The following is a 22,803-nucleotide window of genomic DNA, read 5'->3' as shown; positions in this document are numbered from 1 at the left end:
TTTATCTCCCGAGTGTAGTCCAAATTCAGTTTGGCTTTGGCTGCTTTAAGATGACTCCAGGAAGTGCTGTCTAGGGATTGTTTATGTATTTTTCACAGCATTCCAGCTCCCTCTCAAGATCTAGCCTGTGTGCTTCCATTGCTTTTTCTTAGAGGAAGCATATGCAATTAGATGACCTCTTAGTGTGGCTTTAGCAGCGTCCCACATTGTGGCCGGAGAAACAGGGGAATCTTTATTGTCTTGTGTGTAGTTGTCTATCCATGTAGTTACTAATGTATGGAACTCGTCATTTGATAGCATGGAGGTGTTGAATTTCCAGCTCTTTGACCTCGGGATGTTTTTGCAGAGGTCAAAGCGGAGGTGGACAAAGGCGTGATCTGAAAGTGCTATGGGTCCGATTGTACAAGTGGCTGAATTTATGAAACTCTTTGGGATAAAAATGTAATCTATACGGGAGTAGGTGTTATGGACATTAGAGTAGTATGTATAGTCCATAGATGAGCTATTATTCTCTCTCCAGATATCTATCAGCCCCATCTCTTTAGTAAGAGAGTTCAACATCTTTGCAGATCTAGGATTTGTGGTGGGGACTTGAGATGATTTGTCTAGGGTTGGGTTAAGGGTACAATTAAAATCTCCGGCCACCACACCAAAGGAGACACAATGCTCATTGAACAGGGTTATAATTTTTGACATGAAGGCAGGAGTATCTGTGTTAGGGGCGTATATGTTTAATATAGTAATTGGTTGACCATATAGTGACCCAGTTATCAAAATAAATCTCCCCTCCGGATCAGATATGTTTTTGTCTATTATGAATGGAACATTTTTATGGATAAGTATGGCTGTGCCTCTACTGTTTGATTTGAAAGATGAGAAATACACCTGTCCCACCCAAGCTCTGCGGAGTTTGGCATGTTCAGCATCACAGAGGTGTGTCTCTTGTAATAGCGCAATGTCTGCTTTTTCCTTTTTTAGAGCACATAGTATCTTTTTCCGTTTTATTGCATGCCCTAGACCATGGCAGTTCCATGTCAATAGATTTAAGGTACTAGTCATCGTCATCGAGCAGTAATCGAACTTTAGTGCAAGTCATCGCTGGGTAAAAGTGGATAGTAATTACAGCTGCGTTCACATAAAAGGAAAATAAATGGTGTACATAAAATAATAATCTCTGAACACCCCAGCCGAGTTCCCAAACAACTCGACACATCCCGTTGGATCTATTACCCCCCGCTCAGTCTCAATTCTGTGTTCCGAATAAAACAAAAACCGGGAACAGTTAGCAACGCACAACGTCTCCCTCTCCCCACCAAAGAAATGCCTCATCCTCTCCACCCCGCATTGAGTAAATAACACAGTTGCCCTCGTCCAGACCTCAGTAAAAGAGGGGAGAAAAATAAAATCAATAGCCCAGCCTACATATACCTCCCCCAAGGGACATAGGGAACCCCAGGTAATAATAGCAACAACAAAAAAAAACAGGGAAATAAAAGTAGGCTGAAACATTAGTAGGCCTAGGTTAGGCTATACAGCCCATCCCTCTCAGTTAAAGGAAAATAAATATAAATTGGACGGCTGTAATGACATTTAGGGGGTGGGTCTCTGGATATCGGCTATATGTCGTCTTACCTCCTTTAGTAATGGCATTAATCGCATTTAGTCATTGGTCTGTTTCTCATTGGCCAGGATTGTCTTTCAAAAAACGTTTTGCCTCTTCGGGAGTTTTGAAGTGTCGCAAGGCTCCTTGGTGAAGAATCCTGAGCTCGTTTGGGTATTTGAATCCCCTGAAGATGCCTCGGTCAATGGAGTATTTCTTCACTTCGTCAAATTCTCGGCGCTTTCGGCGTATTCCAGCTGACAGGTCCTGGTGTAAAGCGAGTTTGGCGTTTCCCACTGTGATGGTGTTGTTTTTCGCCGCCTGTAGGACTCGTTCCTTGTCGGTGAATCTCAGGAAACGTATGGTGATTGGGCGCGGTGGTTGTCTGGCTGCTGGTGGGGGCCTCAGTGCTCGGTGAGCTCTCTCGAGTTCTATGGGCCTGTCGGTGGGCAGGTGGAGCCATTTGGGAAGTTTGTCTTGCAGGTAGCGGATCAGTGGAATGTTTCCCTCTTCTTTTTCGCCCAGATTGAATAGAACACAATTATTCCTTCGCCCCCTGTTTTCCAGGTCCTCTGTTTTCTCTTCCAGATGCTCGATTTTCTTTTTAGCATATGCTATTGTTTCCATGGCATCTGTCAATAAGTTTTCCATGGATAGGATTCGCCCCTCTGCCTCAACCATAAACGCGGGGCGCCTGGACATCTTGTTGTTGATGTCAGGCAATGCGTTTTCCAGGATTGTCACCTTGCCCCCTATCGCACTGAGCTGAGAGTTAATGGCATCTAATTTGGTGTTTAGTTCTGTACGTTGATCTCAACTCAGAGAGGATGTCTTCGACAGAGTGCGAGGTTGGCATTCGTTGTGCCTCGTGGGGGAGCGGGTTCTCTTGCTCCTGGCTAATGGCGCTAGTTTTTTCTGAAGCTAGCTTCTTCTTGGAGGCTTTTTCCGAAGCTAGCTTCTTCTTGGAGGCTTTTTCCGTCGCTAATACTCGAGTCCGGGTAAAAATGTCACCTGTAGTGTCGCCTTTTGTAGCCGCCATTACTTTTTCTTACTAAAGCTAAATGAGTGTGAACTTGGAATGGAGGTAAGATTAGGAATTGGAAACTACTTGTGCGGAGCTCTTAGTTCACGCGGCCATCTCGTTCAAGGGTCACGTGATCCCCCCCTTGATGTCACTTTTTAAATCTACTTCAATCAGTGTAGATAAAGGGGAGGAGACAGGTTAAAGAAGGATTTTTAAGCCTTGAGACATTTGATACATGGACTGTGTATGTGTGCCATTCAGAGGGTGAATGGGCAAGACAAAAGATTAAGTGCTTTTGGAGGTGCCAGGCGGACCAGTATGTGTCAAGAACTGCATTGCTGCTATGGTTAGACTCTCTACAGTTTCCCTTGTGTATCAAAAATCGTCCTCCACCCAAAGGACATCCAGCCAACTTGGCACAACTGCCTGGGAAGCATAAGTCAACATGGGTCAAGAATAAATCAACAAAGCTTTAAACACCTTGTAGAGTCCATGTCCCAATGAATTGATGTTGTTTTGAGGGCAAAATGGGAGGGTGCACCTTAATATTAGGAAGGTGTTCCTAATGTTTGATATACAGTGGGGCAAAAAAGTATTTAATCAGCCACCAATTGTGCAAGTTCTCCCACTTTTAAAAAGATGAGAGGCCTGTAATTTTCATCATAGGTACACTTCAACTATGACAGACCAAATTAGAAGAAAAAAAATCCAGAAAATCACATTGCAAATAAATTCATTAAAAATCCTACAAATTATGGTGGAAAATAACAAAAGTTTATCTCAATACTTTGTTATATACCCTTTGTTGGCAATGACAGAGGTCAAATGTTTTCTAAGTCTTCACAAGGTTCACACACTGTTGCTGGTATTTTGGCCCATTCCTCCATTCAGATCTCCTCTAGAGCAGTGATGTTTTGTGGCTGTTGCTGGGCAACACAGACTTTCAACTCCTTTCAAAGATTTTCTATGGGCTTGAGATCTGGAGACTGGCTAGGCCACTCCAGAACCTTGAAATGCTTCTTACGAAGCCACTCCTTCGTTGCCCGGGCGGTGTGTTTGGGATCATTGTCATGCTGAAAGACCCAGCCACGTTTCATCTTGAATGCCCTTGCTGATGGTAGGCTTTGTTACTTTGGTCCCAGCTCTCTGCAGGTCATTCACTAGGTCCCCACCGTGTGGTTCTGGAATTTTTGCTCACCGTTCTTGTGATCATTTTGACCCCACGGGGTGAGATCTTGCGTGGAGCCCCAGATCGAGGGAGATTATCAGTGGTCTTGTATGTTTTCCATTTCCTAATAATTGCTCACACAGTTGATTTCTTCAAACCAAGCTGCTTACCTATTGCAGATTCAGTCTTCCCAGCCTGGTGCAGGTCTACAATTTTGTTTCTGGTGTCCTTTGACAGCTCTTTGGTCTTGGCCATAGTGGAGTTTGGAGTGTGACTGTTTGAGGTTGTGGACAGGTGTCTTTTATACTGATAACAAGTTCAAACAGGTGCCATTAATACAGGTAACGAGTGGAGGACAGAGGAGCCTCTTAAAGAAGTTACAGGTCTGTGAGAGCCAGAAATCTTGCTGGTTTGTAGGTGACCAAATACTTATTTTCCACCATAATTTGCAAATAAATTCATTAAAAATCCTAAATTTGATTTTCTGGATTTTTTTCCCTCATTTTGTCTGTCATAGTTGAAGTGTACCTATGATGATAATTACAGGCCTCATCTTTTTAAGTGGGAGAACTTGCACAATTGGCTGACTAAATACTTTTTTGCCCCACTGTATATGTGTGTGTGGACACCCCTTCAAATGAGTGGATTCTGTTATTTCAGCCACACCTGTTGCTGACGAGTGTCCACATACTTTAGGTAACGTGCATCTCTAACTCTCAGATAGAGCTTGGATGGTATACCATGGTATTTGGAAAAAGCCATGGGATGGTTTTTCAATACTGTCAACTATTTCTGTGAAGTTTTTCCAATAAATGTGAATATTTGTAGCTACATTAAGTTAACAGCTGCTGTCAACTTGTGTAATAAGTTAAGAGATGACACGGATTGCATTTTTCATTTCACCTGTCACATTATATTACATTATGAAGCTTACCGTAGTTCCCCAGAACAGTCACGTGTTTCTTTGAAAATGGAGAAAGCGAGATGGTGAGTTTATAGCGTTCTATCGCTGAGTCTCTGAGGCGCACATGAGGTGATGAAGTTACTTGTAATGCAATTCACTACTAAATATTTGCCATCTCACATCTTATGGCTTTCTGGCAGAAGTCTGGAAGAGTTCTGTACAGCTGCCATTTTTTTTTTTGTTCACTGCTTCTCCCACTTTTTTTTTTCTCTCTGTTCTTCTCTCATCTGCTCCATGTACACATTCTGCTCTTCCTTCAGAAAAGCATGCATCAACTTTGATTTACACCATTTCTCTCGTTCATTTTCACTTGTAAATGTCCACACTCACACACAATGACATTCGGGAGCTGCTAGCTATGCTTGTATAACTTTGAGCTGGATTTGCCGATCTTTGCAATTAGTTTGTTTTTGCTCGTTAGATAAATGCTAACTGCTTTGATTTTGCTCATATTTTGTCAGCATCATGGTAGAGGCCCCATGGACTGCCCCCTTGTGTGCTATGTTGGTAATACATTAAATCCCATAATGAGAAGACAGTGTGACGCTATGAACATCTGGATACTGCCCAAGCCTTATACTGTATTTTTATTATTGTGTTTATATTTTTAAATCGCACCCCTTGTTTGCACATTCGGTAATACTGTATGGTATAGAAACGGTATGAATCTGGATACTGCCTAACCCTAGTATATGGTTATGAAGGGGATTTGCCCTCAATCTCAAGTAACTTTTTCCCACATTTTAAACTGTTCCCTAATTTCTAGATACATGACTACCGGTAATAACTAGACTATGTTATTGCATACTTTGAGAAACTCCTTTTTTTTCTCCCATCAGTTTTGTCTGCCGAAAGTGGAGAAAGAGCAATATGAGAAGGAGGAACATCCAGACACTCAGCAGGAGATCCTGAAGAAGGTGGTGGTAGGATTGCCTGTCTATACACGCACTGGGACAGGAGGTGAGAATGTTACTGCCACCCAACTACCCATGTCTACATCCAACATGGTTGCCAATTAGAATTTGTGCTATTTTATGTATTTGGGATATACAGTAAGGTCCCAAATTATTGGCATCCTTGATAAAGATATGAAAAAAAGACTATAATACAAATACTGAGCTACATTGTATGATCCACAAGGATCATAATTAATACATATACTAATACAATTGCTCAGATTTAGTTTACAAGTTAAACAAAAACATCTCAAAGCTAGGTGTCAATTATTGGCACCCCTGGTTTCAATACTCAGGCACACTCTTCGAGCAAAACGGCACTGAGCCTTTTCCTCAAATGTTTTATGAGATTGGAGAACACATTGGGAGGGATCTCAGACCATTACTCCATACAGAATCTGTCCAGATCCTTGATATCCTTCTGTCTACGCTTATGGACTGCCCTCTTCATATCAATCCACAGGTTTTCAATGGGGTTCATGTCCGGAGACAGAGATGGCCACTGAAAAATGTTGTTTTTGTGGTCAATAAACAATTTCTTTGTGGCTTTTAATTACTTCTTGGGGTTATTGTCTTGCTGGAAGAGCCCAAGTTTCAGCTTCTTGGCAGAGGCAACCAGGTTTTTGGCTAAGATGCCCTCCTGTGTAGCGCAGCAGTCTAAACCACTGCATCTCAATGCTTGAGGTGTCACAACACAGACCCTGGTTCAAATCCGGGGTGTATCACAACCAGCCATGATTGGAGTCCCATAGGGCGGCGCACAATTGGCCCAGTGTCGTTCGGGTTTGGCCGGTGTAGGCCGTCATTGTAAATAAGAATTTGTCCTTAACTGACTTGCCTAGTTACATGAAATAAATTACTTCACCTCCAGGTGTTACATTTGTTTGCTCTCAATAAAGGCTTTTTTCTGGAAAAACTTCCAAAGAGCCTGTTGGTGTGTAATTGGAGACTTGGTGACCTGAAAATGCAACAAAGTTCTGTAATTGTCCACCTTTGGCCCTTGGTTTTGTCTTTGCCTCCCAAACCATCTTCCTCACTGTGCGTGGGGACAACATACACTTGTGTCCAATACCAGGCAAGTTTACCATTGTTCCAGTGGTTTTAACTTATGGCTGCAGAGGCTGTATTGAGTAGCTTGGATGAAGGGTGCCCAGAGTAAACTGCCTGCTCCTCAGTCCCAGTTGCTAATATATGCATATTAGTAGTATTGGATAGAAAACACTCTGAAGTTTCTAAAACGGTTTGAATGATGTCTGTGAATATAACAGAACTCATATGGCAGGCAAAAACCTGAGAAGAAATCTAAACGGGAAGTGGGAAATCTGAGGGTGGTCGATTTTCAAACCAGCCCCTATTGAATACACAGTGGGATAGTGGTTATGTTGCACTTCCTAAGGCTTCCACTAATGTCAACCGTCTTTAGAAACTTGTTTGAGGATTCTACTGTGAAGTGGGACCGAATGAGAGTGGAATGAGTCAGAGGTCTGCCAGCAGTCACGCGCTGGTCACGCGCATTTCACATGAGGTAGATCTGTTCCTTTGCTTTTCTGAAGACAAAGGAATTCTCAGGTTGGAATATTATTGAAAATGTTATGTTAACACCCTTAAGATTGATTCCATACATCGTTTGACATGTTTCTACGGACAGTAACTGAACTTTTTGACATTTTGTCTGCAACTAGGGAACGCACTTAATGAGTTTGGATTTGTTTACCAAACGTGCTAACAAAAGTAGCTCTTTGGACATAAATGATGGACATTATCGAACAAATCAAACATTTAATGTGGAACTAGGATTCCTGGGAGTGCATTCTGATGATCATCAAAGGTAAGTGAATATTTATGATGTTATTTATGATTTCTGTTGACTCAAACATGGCTGATATCTCTCTTTGTTTTCTGAGTGCCGTTCTCAGATTATTGCATGGTTTGCTTTTTCCGTAAAACCTTTTTGAAGTTTGACACAGCGGTTGCATTAAGGAGAAGTGTATCTATATTTCCATGTCTAACAATTGTATTTTCATCGACATTTATAATGAGTATTTCTGTAAATTGATGTGGCTCTCTGCAAAATCACCGGATGTTTTTGGAACTACTGAACACAATGCGCCAATGTATACTGAGATTTTTTAAATATAAATATGCACTTTATCGAACAAAACATAGTCCTATGAGTGTCATCTGATGAAGATCATCAAAGGTTAATGATGCTTTTTGTGACTCCTCTCTTTGGCTGAAAAAATGGCTGTTTTTCTGTGGCTTGGCTCTGACCGAACATAATCGTTTGTGGTGCTTTCGCTGTAAAGCCTAATTGAAATCGGACAACAAGATTACTTTTAAAATGGTATAAGATACATGTATGTTTGAGGAATTTAAATTGAGATTTCTGTTTGAATTTGGCGCTCTGCACTTTCACTGGCTTTCATATCAATTCCGTTAACGGGATTGCAGCCCTAAGAAGTTTTAAACTTCCTAATAGTGTTATTTAAAATATATTTTTTTTTAACAAGGTCAACAATCATTTGTTTCTTTGTTTGGGAGCACTTTGCCTTTTCCCATGGGGATGGATGACGAAAGGATTTTACATGCATGTACCTCTTTTTTTTTTATTTCTTTTTTTTTATACCCTGGTGGAACAGGAAGCCATGGAACAAGTTATTTAAGCTGTGAGAGAAAAAAGTAGAATGTTAATGCAGATAAATTGTTTGTTTTTATAAGAATCTTTAGGAGTGCCAATAATTTAGACTCCTATAATTGAGACAAATGACTTGTTCAACAGAATCTATTTCACTGAGAAATTGTATTAGTATAAAATAATATTTCCATATTGACTGTAGTTGAAACACAAGCTTTAGATTTAATGATGATTGATCAGGTGTACGTGTTCTCCACAGCCGTCCGGTACTGTGACCGCTGTCTGGTGATCAAACCCGACCGCTGCCACCACTGCTCCACCTGTGACATGTGAGTTCAATTCAATTACTGTGGGGTTCAGATGAGATGCACCATGGGGTTGTCGTATCTTTTTGGGTGCTTCAACTCCAAAGTAATATACTCTAGGGTGTTCACCCATAAAAGGACTAATCCATTCAAGGTTTATACAAATGTCCGCTCAGAGAATTCTGTCAGAAAAACGTGTCCAAACCTCATGTCTTTACTATATGTGACCTGTTTTTCAGGAAAAACTATGGTTGAGAAGTTTGACAATTTACTCTGAGAATGTCGCATGTTTGGAGTGAATGGAATGCCATCACAGGCATGATCAAAAAGTGGCCACTGCTCAATAGAACTCTGTGGCGCTAACTAGTGGCTGCAGGTTCTTGAGTGGAAACTTTTATTTATATATACAGTGTGGAGAAAAAGTATTTGATACACTGCCGATTTTGCAGGTTTTCCTACTTACAAAGCATGTAGAGGTCTGTAATTTTTATCATAGATACACTTCAACTGAGACGGCATCTAAAACAAAAATCCATAAAATCACATTGATTTTTAAGTAATTAATTTGCATTTTCTTGCATGATATAAGTATTTGATCACCTACCAAGAAGAATCCCTCCTGTTCTCCACTCATTACCTGTCCATTAACTGCACCTGTCCACACACTCAATCAAACAGACTCCAACCTCTCCACAATGGCCAAGACCAGAGAGCTGTGTAAGGACATTATGGATAAAATTGTAGACCTGCACAAGGCTGAGATGGGCTACAGGACAATAGGCAAGCAGCTTGGTGAGAAGGCAACAACTGTTGGCTCAATTATTAGAAAATGGAAGAAGTTCAAGATGACGGTCAATCATCCTCGGTCTGGCGCTCCATGCAAGATCTCACCTCGTGGGGCATCAATGATCACGAGGAAGGTGAGGGATCAGCCCAGAACTACCCGGCAGGACCTGGTCAATGACCTGAAGAGAGCTGGGACCACAGTCTCAAAGAAAACCATTAGTAACACACTACGCCGTCATGGATTAAAATCCTGCAGCGCACGCAAGGTCCCCCTGCTCAAGCCAGCGCATTTCCAGGCCCGTCGGAAGTTTGCCAATGACCATCTGGATGATCCAGAGGAGGATCCAAAGATCTGGAGGTGAAAATGACAGTTAGTCTCCGGTTGCTTTACTGTTGGCATGACACAGGACTCATGGTAGCGCTAACCTATCAAGTTGATTTCAATTGGTCCAACCAGAAAATGTACCGCCTCACAATGCCAAATATGGAAGACTGTACAACCAAGAGCGGCGCAGTCAACTAGCAACGTCCTATATACTTTTGTTTTTCATGCTGTCATACTCCCCCTCTCTTTCAGGTGTGTACTGAAGATGGACCATCACTGTCCATGGTATGTAACAGTCCATTCATGAAGTATAGATGCTTAGCAAAGTACACTCATGACCATACCGCTCAGACATATGCCTGCCCTCATTTGAAGTCTATTGTTAAAACTGACTTGATAGTGATTTGGATCAGTGGAGAGTTTCATCCTGTCCATTCTACTGCATGAGCATATTATATCTGTCTGGTATAGTGATGTGGAAAGGATTACTCCGCTCTCAGAAAGAGACCGAGCAGCACAAGCCACGTTGACTTTTGTATTCTCTGTTTCTCTCTCAGGGTGAATAACTGTGTTGGATTTTCAAACTACAAGTTCTTTGTCTTGTTTCTGGCCTACTCCATGCTGTATTGTGCATTCATCGCCTCTACCGTCCTGCAGTATTTCATCAAATTCTGGACAGTAAGTAATACTGTAGCTGCCTGTCCTTTCTTCCTTAACTAGCTAGAACTTAGTTGAGTGTTAACCAATGAAAGCAGTAAGATCCCTGATAGCATGTTCCAATTAGCCAATACCCCAAATTGTCTACATAAACCACCTCAAACTTGAGCAGTCTGCATGTCTGGAGAAATTTGTGTGAATCTGGTTTATATTTAGCTGTGTGATTTGCAGTAGGGTATAGTGTGGAAAGGGGGGGGGGACATGTGCAATTGTGCTAACATTCTGGAGGACATTGAGCAGCTGCCGATAGTTTTGTAATACTGTTCTTCTCTTTTTTTGTTGTCTAAGATTGTGTAACTTTCTTAAATTTCTGCACTAATCGTCTGCCTGCCTCTAATACTTTGCCTAAAGCTTTGCCGATGGAGATCTGTTGGGGATTGTCCTCAGGTAAAATGTGAGATTGTCACCGTCTGATCATTGTGGTTAGTCAAAAAGAAAGGTTGCACTTAGAGTAGCCTATTGTCACTAAGGAAAGGTCAAGAAGCTCAACCCATAATGGCATTAACAAGGCTTCTCTCTCAGAAGTACCAATTGCTGTTGAACGATTCTCTTCAGTATGTGTCAAACACTGTTTTGCAACATAAGCCATTGTCTTGCAACATAAGCCGTTGTCTGTTCCCGTTGTCTGTAAAACTAGGCCTCTGTCCTTGCTTGTGTTCTATGCTGCCTTGCTTGTGACAATGAATGTGCACTGTCATCTTGGCCAAACTGAGGGCGAGTGTGGAGTCGGACAGGGTTGGTTGGTTTAGCATGTCGTATTTTGCCTAACAACCAAAAGGCCTGTACTGTATGTAGTACCTTTCTGGAGCCATTCACTTGAACGGTCATGTAGGCTAAGCGTCTGCTACTCCAGAATGAGGTCTTCATAGGTCGTTTTACAACTGACTGATGTGTCATATCCTGTGCGTCTGTGCAGAAGGTGAACGTTACTACTGTATGTGGTGGATGAAGAGTATGACGTCACTAACAGCTCTTCTCTCTCTCTTCCCTCAAGAATCAGCTGCCTGACACTCACGCCAAATTCCACGTGTTGTTTCTGTTTTTTGTGGCGGCCATGTTCTTCATCAGCATCCTGTCGCTTTTCAGCTACCATCTCTGGCTTGTGGGAAAGAACAGGACCACCATAGGTAGCTGCCATGCCTCACCACACTCGACACAGTAACTCATCCACTATTGTCTTGATTGATTGTTGACACCTTCTTTTATTGTTGGTTATAATTAGTGATTCAGAACCTATTCCCTGAATATTTTTGGTCAAATAACTTGAGCATAGATTAGGAACTTTTTTTCTTCTAATTTGGCACACAGAAACTCGATGACATGGGTAACTTGGTCCAAAAGAATGGCACCAATTGGCCTATTTCTGGCGCTGTTATAAGCAGTCTCACTTAAACCCTCATAGCCTTCGCCCTGTTTGACTTAGACTTCAAACCAATTGTATTTAAACTCAGCAAAAAGAAACTGCCAACTGTGTTTATTTTCAGCAAACTTAACATGTGTAAATATTTGTATGAACATAACAAGATTCAACAACTGAGACACAAATTGAACAAGTTCCACAGACATGTGACTAACAGAAATGGAATAATGTGTCCCTGAACAAAGCGGGGTCAAAATCAAAAGTAACTCTGTATCTGGTGTGGCCACCAGCTGCATTAAGTACTGCAGTGCAGCAGCTCCTTGTGGACTGCACCAGATTTGCCAGTTCTTGCTGTGAGATGTTACCCCACTCTTCCACCAAGGCACCTGCAAGTTTCCGGACATTTCTAGGGCGAATGGCCCTAGCCCTCACCCTCCGATCCAACAGGTCCGAGCTCTTTGCTGGCCATGACAGAACACTGACATTCCTGTCTTGCAGGAAATCATGCACAGAATGAGCAGTATGGCTGGTGGCATTGTCATGCTGGAGGGTCATGTCAGGATGAGCCTGCAGGAAGGGTACCACATGAGGGAGGAGGATGTCTAGTGTGGACAGTCTGATCACTGATGGAGGGATTGTGCGTTCCTGGTGTAACTCGGGCAGTTGTTGCCATCCTGTACCTGTCCAGCAGGTGTGGTGTTCAGATGTTCCGATCCTGTGCAGGTGTTACACGTGGTCTGCCACTGTGAAGACTATCAGCTGTCTGTCCTGTCTCCCTGTAGCGCTATCTTAGGCGTCTCACAGTACGGACATTGCAATTTATTGCCCTCACCACATCTGCAGTCTTCATGCCTAAGGCACGTTCACGCAGATGAGCAGGGACCCTGGGCATCTTTTGGTGTTTTTCAGAGTCTGTAGAAAGGCCTCTTTAGTGTTCTAAGTTTTCATAACTGTGACCTTAATTGCCTACCGTCTGTTAGCGTCCTAACGACCATTCCACAGGTGCATGTTCATTAATGGTTTATGGTTCATTGCACAAGCATGGGAAACCGTGTTTAAACTCTTTACAATGAAGAGTTGTGAAGTTATTTGGAATTTTATGAATCATCTTTGAAAGACAGGGTCCTGAAAAGGGGACAATTATTTTTTTTGTTGCTGAGTTTAGGTGTCTTTCCTCACTGCTCAAGGACCCATAAGGTCCATCAGGATATCATTTGAAAAACTTTGGGGGCAAAACCATAAGTCCACGTGTTATGTAGGTTCATGGTACATATCTTTTCTCCAACTAAGTTATTAAGAGATGGCGGAGTTTTTTTTATTTTTATAAATTAGGACATCGGATTTCACGTGTCCATTTAAATCCACTCCATAATGGCCTATCAACCTTTTAGGGTCATCAAAGACATTACCATGGTGAAACAGGTTTGGCATTGATATCTTAAAAATAAGGAAACGATTAACAATTCACTTTTGACTGAAATAATAATCAAACAAAATCTCCTCATGGACTAAATGTCTGATGCCTTCCAAAGGTGATCTTTGGAGTCAACACTGGTCCATAAAGAGTTTGAGAAAATAGCATTTATGGATTCAAAGATGACCACATTATACCAGTAGATGCATATTAGCACATACGCTAAACATACTTAACAAATCTTCTTCTCGTGAAACCATAGGACCAAAATGCATGACAAAACTTAGTTTGAGAGAAAAAACTAAGGGATTAGTCAAAAGATGGTTGAGTTATTGAAAATAAAAAACATCTGATTTACATGTGTCCATTTAAATCTACTTTAGACTTATCACTATCCTGGATGTCCCTAAGATGAACAACACTGAATGTGGTATTGATATCTATAAAAACAAGGGAACCATTTAACAATACATTCCTTGCATATGTAACACTAATGCTCAATTTGTTGACAACTTCCTGTGAAATTGGAGGGCGGGCAATTAAAAAAATAATCATACAAATTATGGATATTAAACATTTTGGTGCATACAAGTATCTTGTTAATCTAACTGCATTGTCCGATTTACAATAGGCTTTACAGCGAAAGCATAACATGCAATTGTTTGAGGACTGTGCCCCACATTTTTCAACCAGCACAGGCTTCATAAAATCACAAATAGCAATTTAGATAATCACTTACTTTTTGAAAATCTTCCTCTGTTTGCAATCCAAAGGGTCCCAGCTACAACATGCATGGTCTTTTTGTTAGAAAATCCTTCTTTATATCCCAAGTCTGTTTAGTTGGCGCCATCGATTTGAGTAATCCACTCGTTCAACATGCAGACAAAGAAATCCAAAAAGCTACCGCTAAACTTTGGTAAAACAAGTCAAACTACTTTTCTAATTAATCCTCAGGTATCCTAAAATGTAATTAAATTATACATTTAATACAGAAAGAAGTATGTTCAATAGAAAAGTAAAATTAGCAGCCATGCATCTTCATCTCGCACGCACAGACTGTTTTCCAGCTATGACTCCCAGTGCCAAAACTCAAAATTCTTCCTTGTTTGGGGAGAAACAAGCCTAAAATCTCGAACAAAGACTGACATCTAGTGGAAGCCATAGGAATTGCAAACTGGGAGCTGGATTTGACATGCATTCTAATGGAAGAGCATGGGATCTCAAACAATCATTTTTAAATATATTTTTCTCCTACCATATAAATTGTGTTATAGTCTCATGCATTATTTTAACATTTCTACAAACTTCAAAGTGTTTCCTATCCAATGCTACCAATTTATATGCTTATCCTGTCATCTGGGCCTGAGTAACTGGCAGTTTACTTTGGGCATGTCAGTCAGAAAGGAAGTGGAGAAAAGAGGCCTAGCCTGAAGTTAGACTCATGACATCAGTCTTTCATTTCATGGAGAGATTATTGTTTTTTTGCTGCATTAAAATATGGCCACACTGTACCTAATAGATGCACATTAGTGCTAATGCTAAATAAATATATATATTTTATCTTCTCATGAACCATAAGTCAGATTGACAACAGGTTTGGTATATAGACCCAATAAAATAGCCTGTAATGTATTTGACAATGTCTGGTTGCTGAATTCTTAGATGGCCACATTACACCACTAGATGGCACCATTTCTCACCAGGGCTATAAGAAATGAACTGATGGGGCCATGAATTTTGGTATGCTTTACATTTGAGCAGACTCTTATCCACAGCAACTTACAGGAGCAATTAGGGTTAAGTGCCTTGCTCAAGGGCACATCAACAGCCCCCCGACTAGTCGGCTCAGGGAGTCGGACCAGCAACCTTTCAGTTACAGGCCAAATCTTCTTAAACGTTAGGCTACCTGCTGTATATAATAACTGTGAATATAAAGTCACTGCAGCCTTAGATGGCTGCACCAGACCTGTTGGTGGCTCTATAGATGTCATTAGCACCAGTGGCACCATGGGATACTGGAGCAGTAATTATTGATCAGGTGGACTTTGTCTCATGCAAATCAATGTTAGATTTTAATTGTGCAGATGAATAATGTGAAATATCATGAATACTTTCTGTGTAATCGCATATTGTTGCCGTATTATGTGGCCTGAACATAGTGGAAAGTGTCATTTATTTGGGAAAGTATAAGTTCTGCCGCTTGCACAGTCGGCGTATTACAGCTGTGAAAGTATACTGAAGAATTTTTTAATTTTTTTAAAGCTAATGTGGAGTGTACCAACTGAGATTGAAGTAATTAAGAAACATATTATGACAAAAAATAAAGTCCCAGAATTCAAAATTGACCGCAAAATATAGCCTACCAATACACCACTGGAGGTTGGTGACATGTTAATTGGGGAGGAAGGGCTCATGGTAACTGCTGGGGCAGAATGAAGTGGAATGGTATCAAATGCATGGTTTCAATGCGTTTGCCATTCCGTTCCCAGCCATTATTATAAGTCATCTCAACACGCTAAACTCAAATTGACCACAGAATTGGTATATAAACTCAATACATTAAGTAATGACTTTAAGAATGATTACCGACTGCATTCAAAGATACAGCACTAGACTTAACTTCACTTATGTCATCCTTGTGGTATTGAGCGATAAACATTCATGTTTTCGCTGATTGTACTTAAAGTAAGATGGTTCCTACTGTACATATTGCTACTTTGTTATCCAACTTATCTCGTCTCCTTTCTGTCATCCTGTGAACCCTGTTCATTGCTGCTTGCAACTAATATTTTGTATTTATTTCAGAGGCTTTCAGGGCTCCTGTCTTCAGAAATGGCCCAGACAAGAATGGCTTCTCTCTGGGATTCAGTAGGAACATGGCTGAGGTCTTTGGAGACCAGAAGAAGTACTGGATGTTTCCCATCTACACCAGGTGAAAACACAAAGTCACCTATCCATCTATTCTGTTGGAGCTTTAGAATCGTTTTGCATCTTAGTCAGTACTGCCTTTTAGTCAATAAAACCATAGTTTGAGTTTCACTGTAGGTATTTAAATGCCTAATGCCCCCCCTTTGTGCTCTTCTTTCTCTGTCAGTCACGGTGATGGTAACAGTTTTGTCACCCGGTTGGTGAACTTAGATCCTGAGCAGATAGCTGTGGGCCTCCAGATCAACGGCAAAAGGTTATTCATGATTTCTTTCATTCCTGATTCAGTAAATGATCGTGCCTCATTCATGAAGTTTAAACCGGCCTTGTCCTGAAACAGCTCTGTAGATTGTCCTGCAAGCCCCAAGCATGTCCTTGGCGACACCATCAACCACATTGAGGACCATCAGGATGGCAGCTTCGACAAAACTGGTATGTAGATCCCTGTGATGTCATGTAGCCCTGTGCCTGTGAGCTGCCTGAACCTTGACCTCTCACCCTTGTGTTTCAGATGTAGCCGAGACGGTCACAGTCACCATAGAGAGCGAGTCATAGACAGGTAAGCCTATGTATGACTCCCGCTGAAGTGTGCACGTTTCCTACAGAGCTTAGAGAGGAAACTGATGACCACCCATGATCTTTGATTACCGAGTTGGCTCAAATCTACCAAGAGACAACTGAGCCATCAACTGTGATGCCTTACAACCAGCAGAATCTGTCTAAACAAAAAACACCCCTTATCACCTGCAGCACCCCTACTACCATGGACAAATGTCAAGTAACAGCTCTTGTATGGACATATTTTCTATTGCCATTCTTACATCCGCCAAACAGCATTCCTGGTATGATGGACACAACCTGGACTGTCATGGACGCTACATCTTACATCAGCCGTCTAAGTCCTCACCAAGCACATACACTCTGACACTTCATCTTTGTTTTTAACCAAAGCTTTTTTTTGTAACTATGATTAATCTCTGGGACTACTCTGTTATTCAAGCCAAAAAAAGTAGACTCTTTGCACTAGCTTAGATTATTTCAGGAAAAGTGCAGGAAAATAATTGCTTTACACTTATACACCTCAGTCGAATTAGTATTCACTTTCTTTATTGGTAAATGTTTACTGTTTCTTTCCCCAGAAACTCAGTTACTGGCTTTGATTGGGTTAAGCCCAGGGAATACAATGTTCAGGGCCTCAAGACGCAACGTCTCAGTTGACTGTAGTGTGTGTACTGTATGTACTTTACATTTGAACCCTGTGGAGGGCGCTAAGCATATCCATTGATTTCAACAGGCCATACAGTCTTACAGTAGGTTTGCGTGAAAAAAGGCTTTGTAGGACCCTATGCCAAATCCTTTCCTGCTCAACATTGTAATTTAAAGCTAGAACACTTAGTTTTTGGGATTATAAATTAATGATCTCATTGATTCTTGAATATAACCTATAAATGACTCGTGAGTTTAGTTCAACTGTCATACATACCCCTACAGATTTATTTTTTACTATGTTTGTAAACAACAAATGTAAATGCACTATAGCTTCAGAAAATGGTTAAAACTATCCTTTTTATATTTTTGACGATAATTCCTTGCATCCATAGCTCTGTCTATGAATTTGAGTGGTTACATTTCTCCAGGCCCATCCCTCAGCTTTTTACCAAAACTGAGGCAGGGTAACACTTTGTCATTGTTTCAACTGCTGATTCTAGCTTTTAAATGTGCCTGCAGTTAAGTTGTTCAGATTATTATTTATTTTTTCTGTTGTATGGAAGGACAAAGGTTAAGTACAGTGCCATAGTAAATGGTTCACCTTAGCATGGTGTAATTACTTTAAAATTTCTGTTTGCAATTTTAAACAGTTGATTTTTGCTAATACACATTTGAAGTGTCACATACATGACCCTAATGACGCAGGGCCAAATCCTAACTAGATGCATGTTTTGCAAAATTGTGATCTACAGTACCGGTCAAAAGTTTGGACACACCTACTCATTCCAGGGTTTTTCTTTATTTTACTATTCTCTACATTGTAGCACAACAGTGAAGACATCAAACCTATAAAATAACACATGGAATCATGTAGTAACCAAAAAAGTTTTAAACAAATCAAAATATATTTCAGATTCTTCAAAGTAGCCACCCTTTTCCTTGACAGCTTTGCACACACTTGGCATTCTCTCAACTAGCTTCATGAGGAATGCTTTTCCAAAAGTCTTGAAGTACTTCCCACATATGCTGAGCACTTCTTGGCTGCTTTTCCTTCACTCTGCGTTCCAACTCATCCTAAACCATCTCAATTGGGTTGAGGTCGGGTGATTGTGTAGGCCAAGTCATCTGATGCAGCACTCCATCACTCTCATTGGTCAAATAGCCCTCACACAGCCTGGAGGTGTGTTTTGTGTCACTATAATTTGTTTTTCAACAGGACAGTCACAATAAGCGCAAACCAGATAATACTGCTGTGGTAGCCATGCTGGTTAAGTGTTCCTTGAATTTGAAAATCACTGACTGTGTCACCAGCAAAGCACCATCACACCACCTATATGCTTCACTGTGTGAACCACACATGCAGGGTTCACCTACCCTGCGTCTCACAAGGACATGGCGGTTGGAACGAAAAATCTCACATTTGGACTCGTCAGACCAAAGGACAGATTTCCACCGGTCTAAAGTCCATTGCTTGTTATTCTTGGCCCAAGCAAGTCTCCTTAATTGTGTCCTTTTTAGTAGTGGTTTCTTTGCAGCAATTCGAGCAGGAAGACCTGATTTCACGCAGTCTCTGAACAGTTGATATTAAATGAGTCTGTTACTTGAACTCTGAAGCGTTTATTTGGGCTGCAATTTCTGAAGCTGGTAACTAATGAACTTATCCTCTGCAGCAGAGGTAACTCTGGGTCTTCCTTTCCTGTGGCGGTCCTCATGAGAACCAGTTTCATCATGGCGCTTGATGGTTTTTGCGACTGCACTTATAGAAACTTTCGAAGTTCTTCATTTTCTGCATTGACTGACCTTCACTTCTTAAAGTAATGGACTGTTTCTCTTTGCTTGTTTGAGCTGTTCTTGCCATAATATAGACTGAGCCCTATTTGGTAAAAGACCATCTTCTGTATACCCCTCTACCTTGTCACAACAACTTAACTTAAGAAAGAAATTCCATAAATTAGCTTTTAACGAGGCACACCTGTTAATTGAAACGAAGTGGTACCTCACGAAGCTGGTTGAGAGAATTCATGAGTGTGCAAAGCTGTCAATGCAAAGGGTGGCTACTTTGGAGAATCTCAAATATAAAATATTTTGATTTGTTTAAAACATTGGTTGACTGGTACTGTATGTGATAGGTTTATCGCTTTCATCTCAAGAATTTGGTTGGGACTCAAGCAGTGCATTCGGAAAGTTTTCAGAACCCTTTTACTTTTTCCACATTTTGTTACGGTACACCCTTTGTTCTAAAATTGATTTAAAAAAAATTTCCCCTCAAGTCTACACACAATACCCCATATTCACAAAGCAAAAACGGGTTTCAAGACATTTCTGCACATGTATAAAAAAAAAATGTAAATGAAATCACATGAACATAAGTATTCAGACCCTTTACTCAGCACTTTGTTGAAGCACCTTTGGCAGCGATTACAGCCTCGCGTCTTTGTGGGCATGACGCTACAAGCGTGTCACACCTGTATTTGGGGAGTTTCTCCCATTCTCTTCTGCAGATCCTCTCAGGCTCTGTCAGGTTGGCTTGGGAGCATCACTGCACAACTATTTACAGGTCTCTCCAGAGATGTTCGATTGTGTTCAAGTCTGGGCTCTGGCTGGGCCACTCAAGGACATTCAGAGACTTGTCCCGAAGCCACTCCTGCATTGTCTTGGCTGTGTGCTTAGGGTCATTGTCCTGTTGGAAGGCAAACCTTTTTTTAATTTTCACCTTTTATTTAACCAGGTAGGCCAGTTGAGAAGAAGTTCTCATTTACAACTGCAACCTGGCCAAGATCAAGCAAAGCAGTTTGACACATACAACAACAGTTACACATGGAATAAACAGTCAATAAATACAATAAAGTCTATATACAGTGTGTACAAATGAGGTAAGATAAGGGGTGAGGCAATAAATAGGCCATGGTGGCGAAGTAATTACAATATAGCAATTACACACTGGAATGGTAGATGTGCAAGTAGAGATACTGGGGTGCAAAGGAGCAAGATAAATACAGTATGGGGATGAGGTAGTTGGATGGGCTATTTATAGAATGGGCTATGTACAGGTGAAGTGATCTGTGAGCTGCTCTGTCAGCTGATGCTTAAAGTTAATGAGGGAGATATGAGTCTCCAGCTTCAAAGATTTTTGCAGTTCGTCCCAGTCATTGGCAGCAGAGAACTGGAAGGAAAGGTGGCCAAAGGAAGAATTGGCTTTGGGGGTGACCAGTGAGATATACCTGCTGGGGAGTGTGCTATTCGTGGGTGCTGCTATGGTGACCAGTGAGCTGAAATAAGGCAGGGCTTTACCTAGCAAATACTTGTAGATGACCTGGAGCCAGTGGGTTTGGCCGCGAGTATGAAGCGAGGGCCAGCCAACGAGTGTACAGGTCTCAGTGGTGGGTAGTATATGGGGCTTTGGTGACAAAATGCATGGCACTGTGATGGATTGCATCCAATTTGTTGAGTAGAGTGTTGGAGGCTATTTTGTAAATGACATGGCCAAAGTTGAGGATCGGTAGGATGGTCAGTTTTACGAGGGTATGTTTGGCAGCATGAGTGAGGGATGCTTTGTTGTGAAATAGGAAGCCGATTCTAGATTTAATTTTGGATTGGAGATGCTTAATGTGAGCCTGGAAAGAGTTTACAGTCTAACCAGACACCTATGTATTTTTAGTTGTCAGAACCGTCCAGAGTAGTGATGCTGGATGGACAGGCAGGTGCAGGCAGTGATCGGTTGAATAGCATGCATTTAGTTTTACTAGCATTTAAGAGCAGTTGGAGGCCACAGAAGGAGTGTTGTATGGCATTGAAGCTTGTCTGGAGGTTAGTTAACAGTGTCCAAAGAAGGGCCATAAGTATACAGAATGGTGTCGTCTGCATAGAGGTGGATCAGAGAATCTCCAGCAGCAAGGGCGACATCATTGATGTATACAGAGAAGAGTCGGCCCGAGAATTTAACCCTTTGGCACCCCCTTAGACACTGCCTGAGGTCCTAACAACAGGCCCTCCGATTTGACACACTGAACTCAATCTGACAAGTAGTTGGTAAACCAGGCGAGGCAATCATTTGAGAAACCAAGGCCCTTGAGTCTGCCGATAAGAATGTGGTGATTGACAGTCGAAACCCGTGGCCAGGTCGACGAATACGGCTGCACAGTAATGTCTCTTAACGATGGCGGTTATGATATCGTTTAGGACCTTGAGCGTGGCTGAGGTGCACCCATGACCAGATCTGAAACCAAATTGCTTTGCGGGAGAAGGTACGGTGGGATTCAAAATGGTAGGTAATCTGTTAACTTGGCTTTCAAATACCTTAGAAAGGCAGGGTCGGATAGATAATGGGTCTAGAATGTCCCCCCTTTGAAGAGGGGGATGACTGAGGCAGCTTTTCAATCTTTGGGAATCTGACGATACAAGAGGTTGAACAGGCTAGTAATAGGGGTTGCGACAATTTCAGGCAGATAATTTTAGAGAGGGTCCAGATTGTCTAGCCCGGCTGATTCTATAGGGGTCCAGATTTTGCAGCTCTTTCAGAACATCAGCTATCTAGATTTGGGTGAAGGAGAAATGGGGGCGGCTTGGGCGAGTTGCTGTGGGGAGTGCAGGGCTGTTGACCGGGGTAAGGGTAGCCAGGAGGAAAGCATGGCCAGTCGTAGAAAAATGCTTTATTAAATTCTCAATTATAGTGTATTTATCGGTGGTGACAGTGTTTCCTAGCCTCAGTGTAGTGGGCAGCTAGGAGGTGCTCTTATTCTCATTGGACTTTAGTGTCCCAGAACTTTTGAGTTTGTGCTACAGGATGAACATTTCTGCTTGAAAGCTAGCCTTGGCTTTCCTAACTGCCTGTGTATATTGGTTCCTAACTTCCCTGAAAAGTTGCATATCACGGGGGCTATTCGATGCTAATGCAGGGTGTTTTTGTGCTGGTCAAGGGCAGTCAGGTCTGGAGAAAACCAAGGGCTATATCTGTTCCTGGTTCTAATTTTTTTGTTGTTGAATGGGGCATGTTTATCTAAGATTTTGAGGAAGGCACTTTTAAAGAATAACCAGGCATCCTCCACTGATGGGATGAGGTCAATATCCTTCCAGGATACCCGGGCCAGTTTGATTAGAAAGGCTTGCTCGTTGAAGTGTTTTAGGGAGTGTTTAACAGTGATGAGGGGTGGTCGTTTGACCGCAGACTCATTGCGGATGCAGGCAGTGATCGCTGAGATCTTGGTTGAAAACAGCAGAGGTGTATTTGAAGGGCAAGTTGGTTAGGATGATCTCTATGAGGGTGCCCGTGTTTACAGATTTGGTGTTGTACCTGGTGGGTTCATTGATAATTTGTGTGAGATTGAGAGCATCTAGCGTAGATTGTAGGATGGCCGGGGTGTTAAGCATGTCCCAGTTTAGGTCACCTAGCAGCACAAGCTCTGAAGATGGATGGGG

The 22,803-nt window shown here is 41.7% G+C and overlaps 1 protein-coding gene across 2 annotated transcripts in view; it reads left to right on the top strand.

The window, feature by feature from the left end:
- LOC115135563 (palmitoyltransferase ZDHHC20-B-like) overlaps positions 1–22,803 on the top strand; it is a 29,719-nt gene extending 6,916 nt beyond the window's left edge. The window contains exons 4-13 of one of the 2 annotated variants that reach the window (XM_029670372.2): positions 5,596–5,716; positions 8,607–8,676; positions 10,016–10,048; positions 10,321–10,441; positions 11,475–11,607; positions 16,060–16,186; positions 16,349–16,435; positions 16,520–16,611; positions 16,691–16,738; positions 16,930–22,803. In XM_029670372.2, the coding sequence (XP_029526232.2) occupies positions 5,596–5,716; positions 8,607–8,676; positions 10,016–10,048; positions 10,321–10,441; positions 11,475–11,607; positions 16,060–16,186; positions 16,349–16,435; positions 16,520–16,611; positions 16,691–16,734 (828 nt within the window). In that variant the 3' untranslated portion in view covers positions 16,735–16,738; positions 16,930–22,803. Of the gene's footprint in view, positions 1–5,595; positions 5,717–8,606; positions 8,677–10,015; positions 10,049–10,320; positions 10,442–11,474; positions 11,608–16,059; positions 16,187–16,348; positions 16,436–16,519; positions 16,612–16,690 lie in introns of both variants that reach the window. The other variant, XM_029670371.2, reaches the window with a different exon arrangement.

Source organism: Oncorhynchus nerka, linkage group LG10 (genome assembly GCF_034236695.1).
Source record: "Oncorhynchus nerka isolate Pitt River linkage group LG10, Oner_Uvic_2.0, whole genome shotgun sequence".
NCBI lineage: Eukaryota > Metazoa > Chordata > Actinopteri > Salmoniformes > Salmonidae > Oncorhynchus > Oncorhynchus nerka.
Note: the sequence above shows the minus strand (reverse complement) of the source record. Positions and strands in the feature narration are given on the sequence as shown.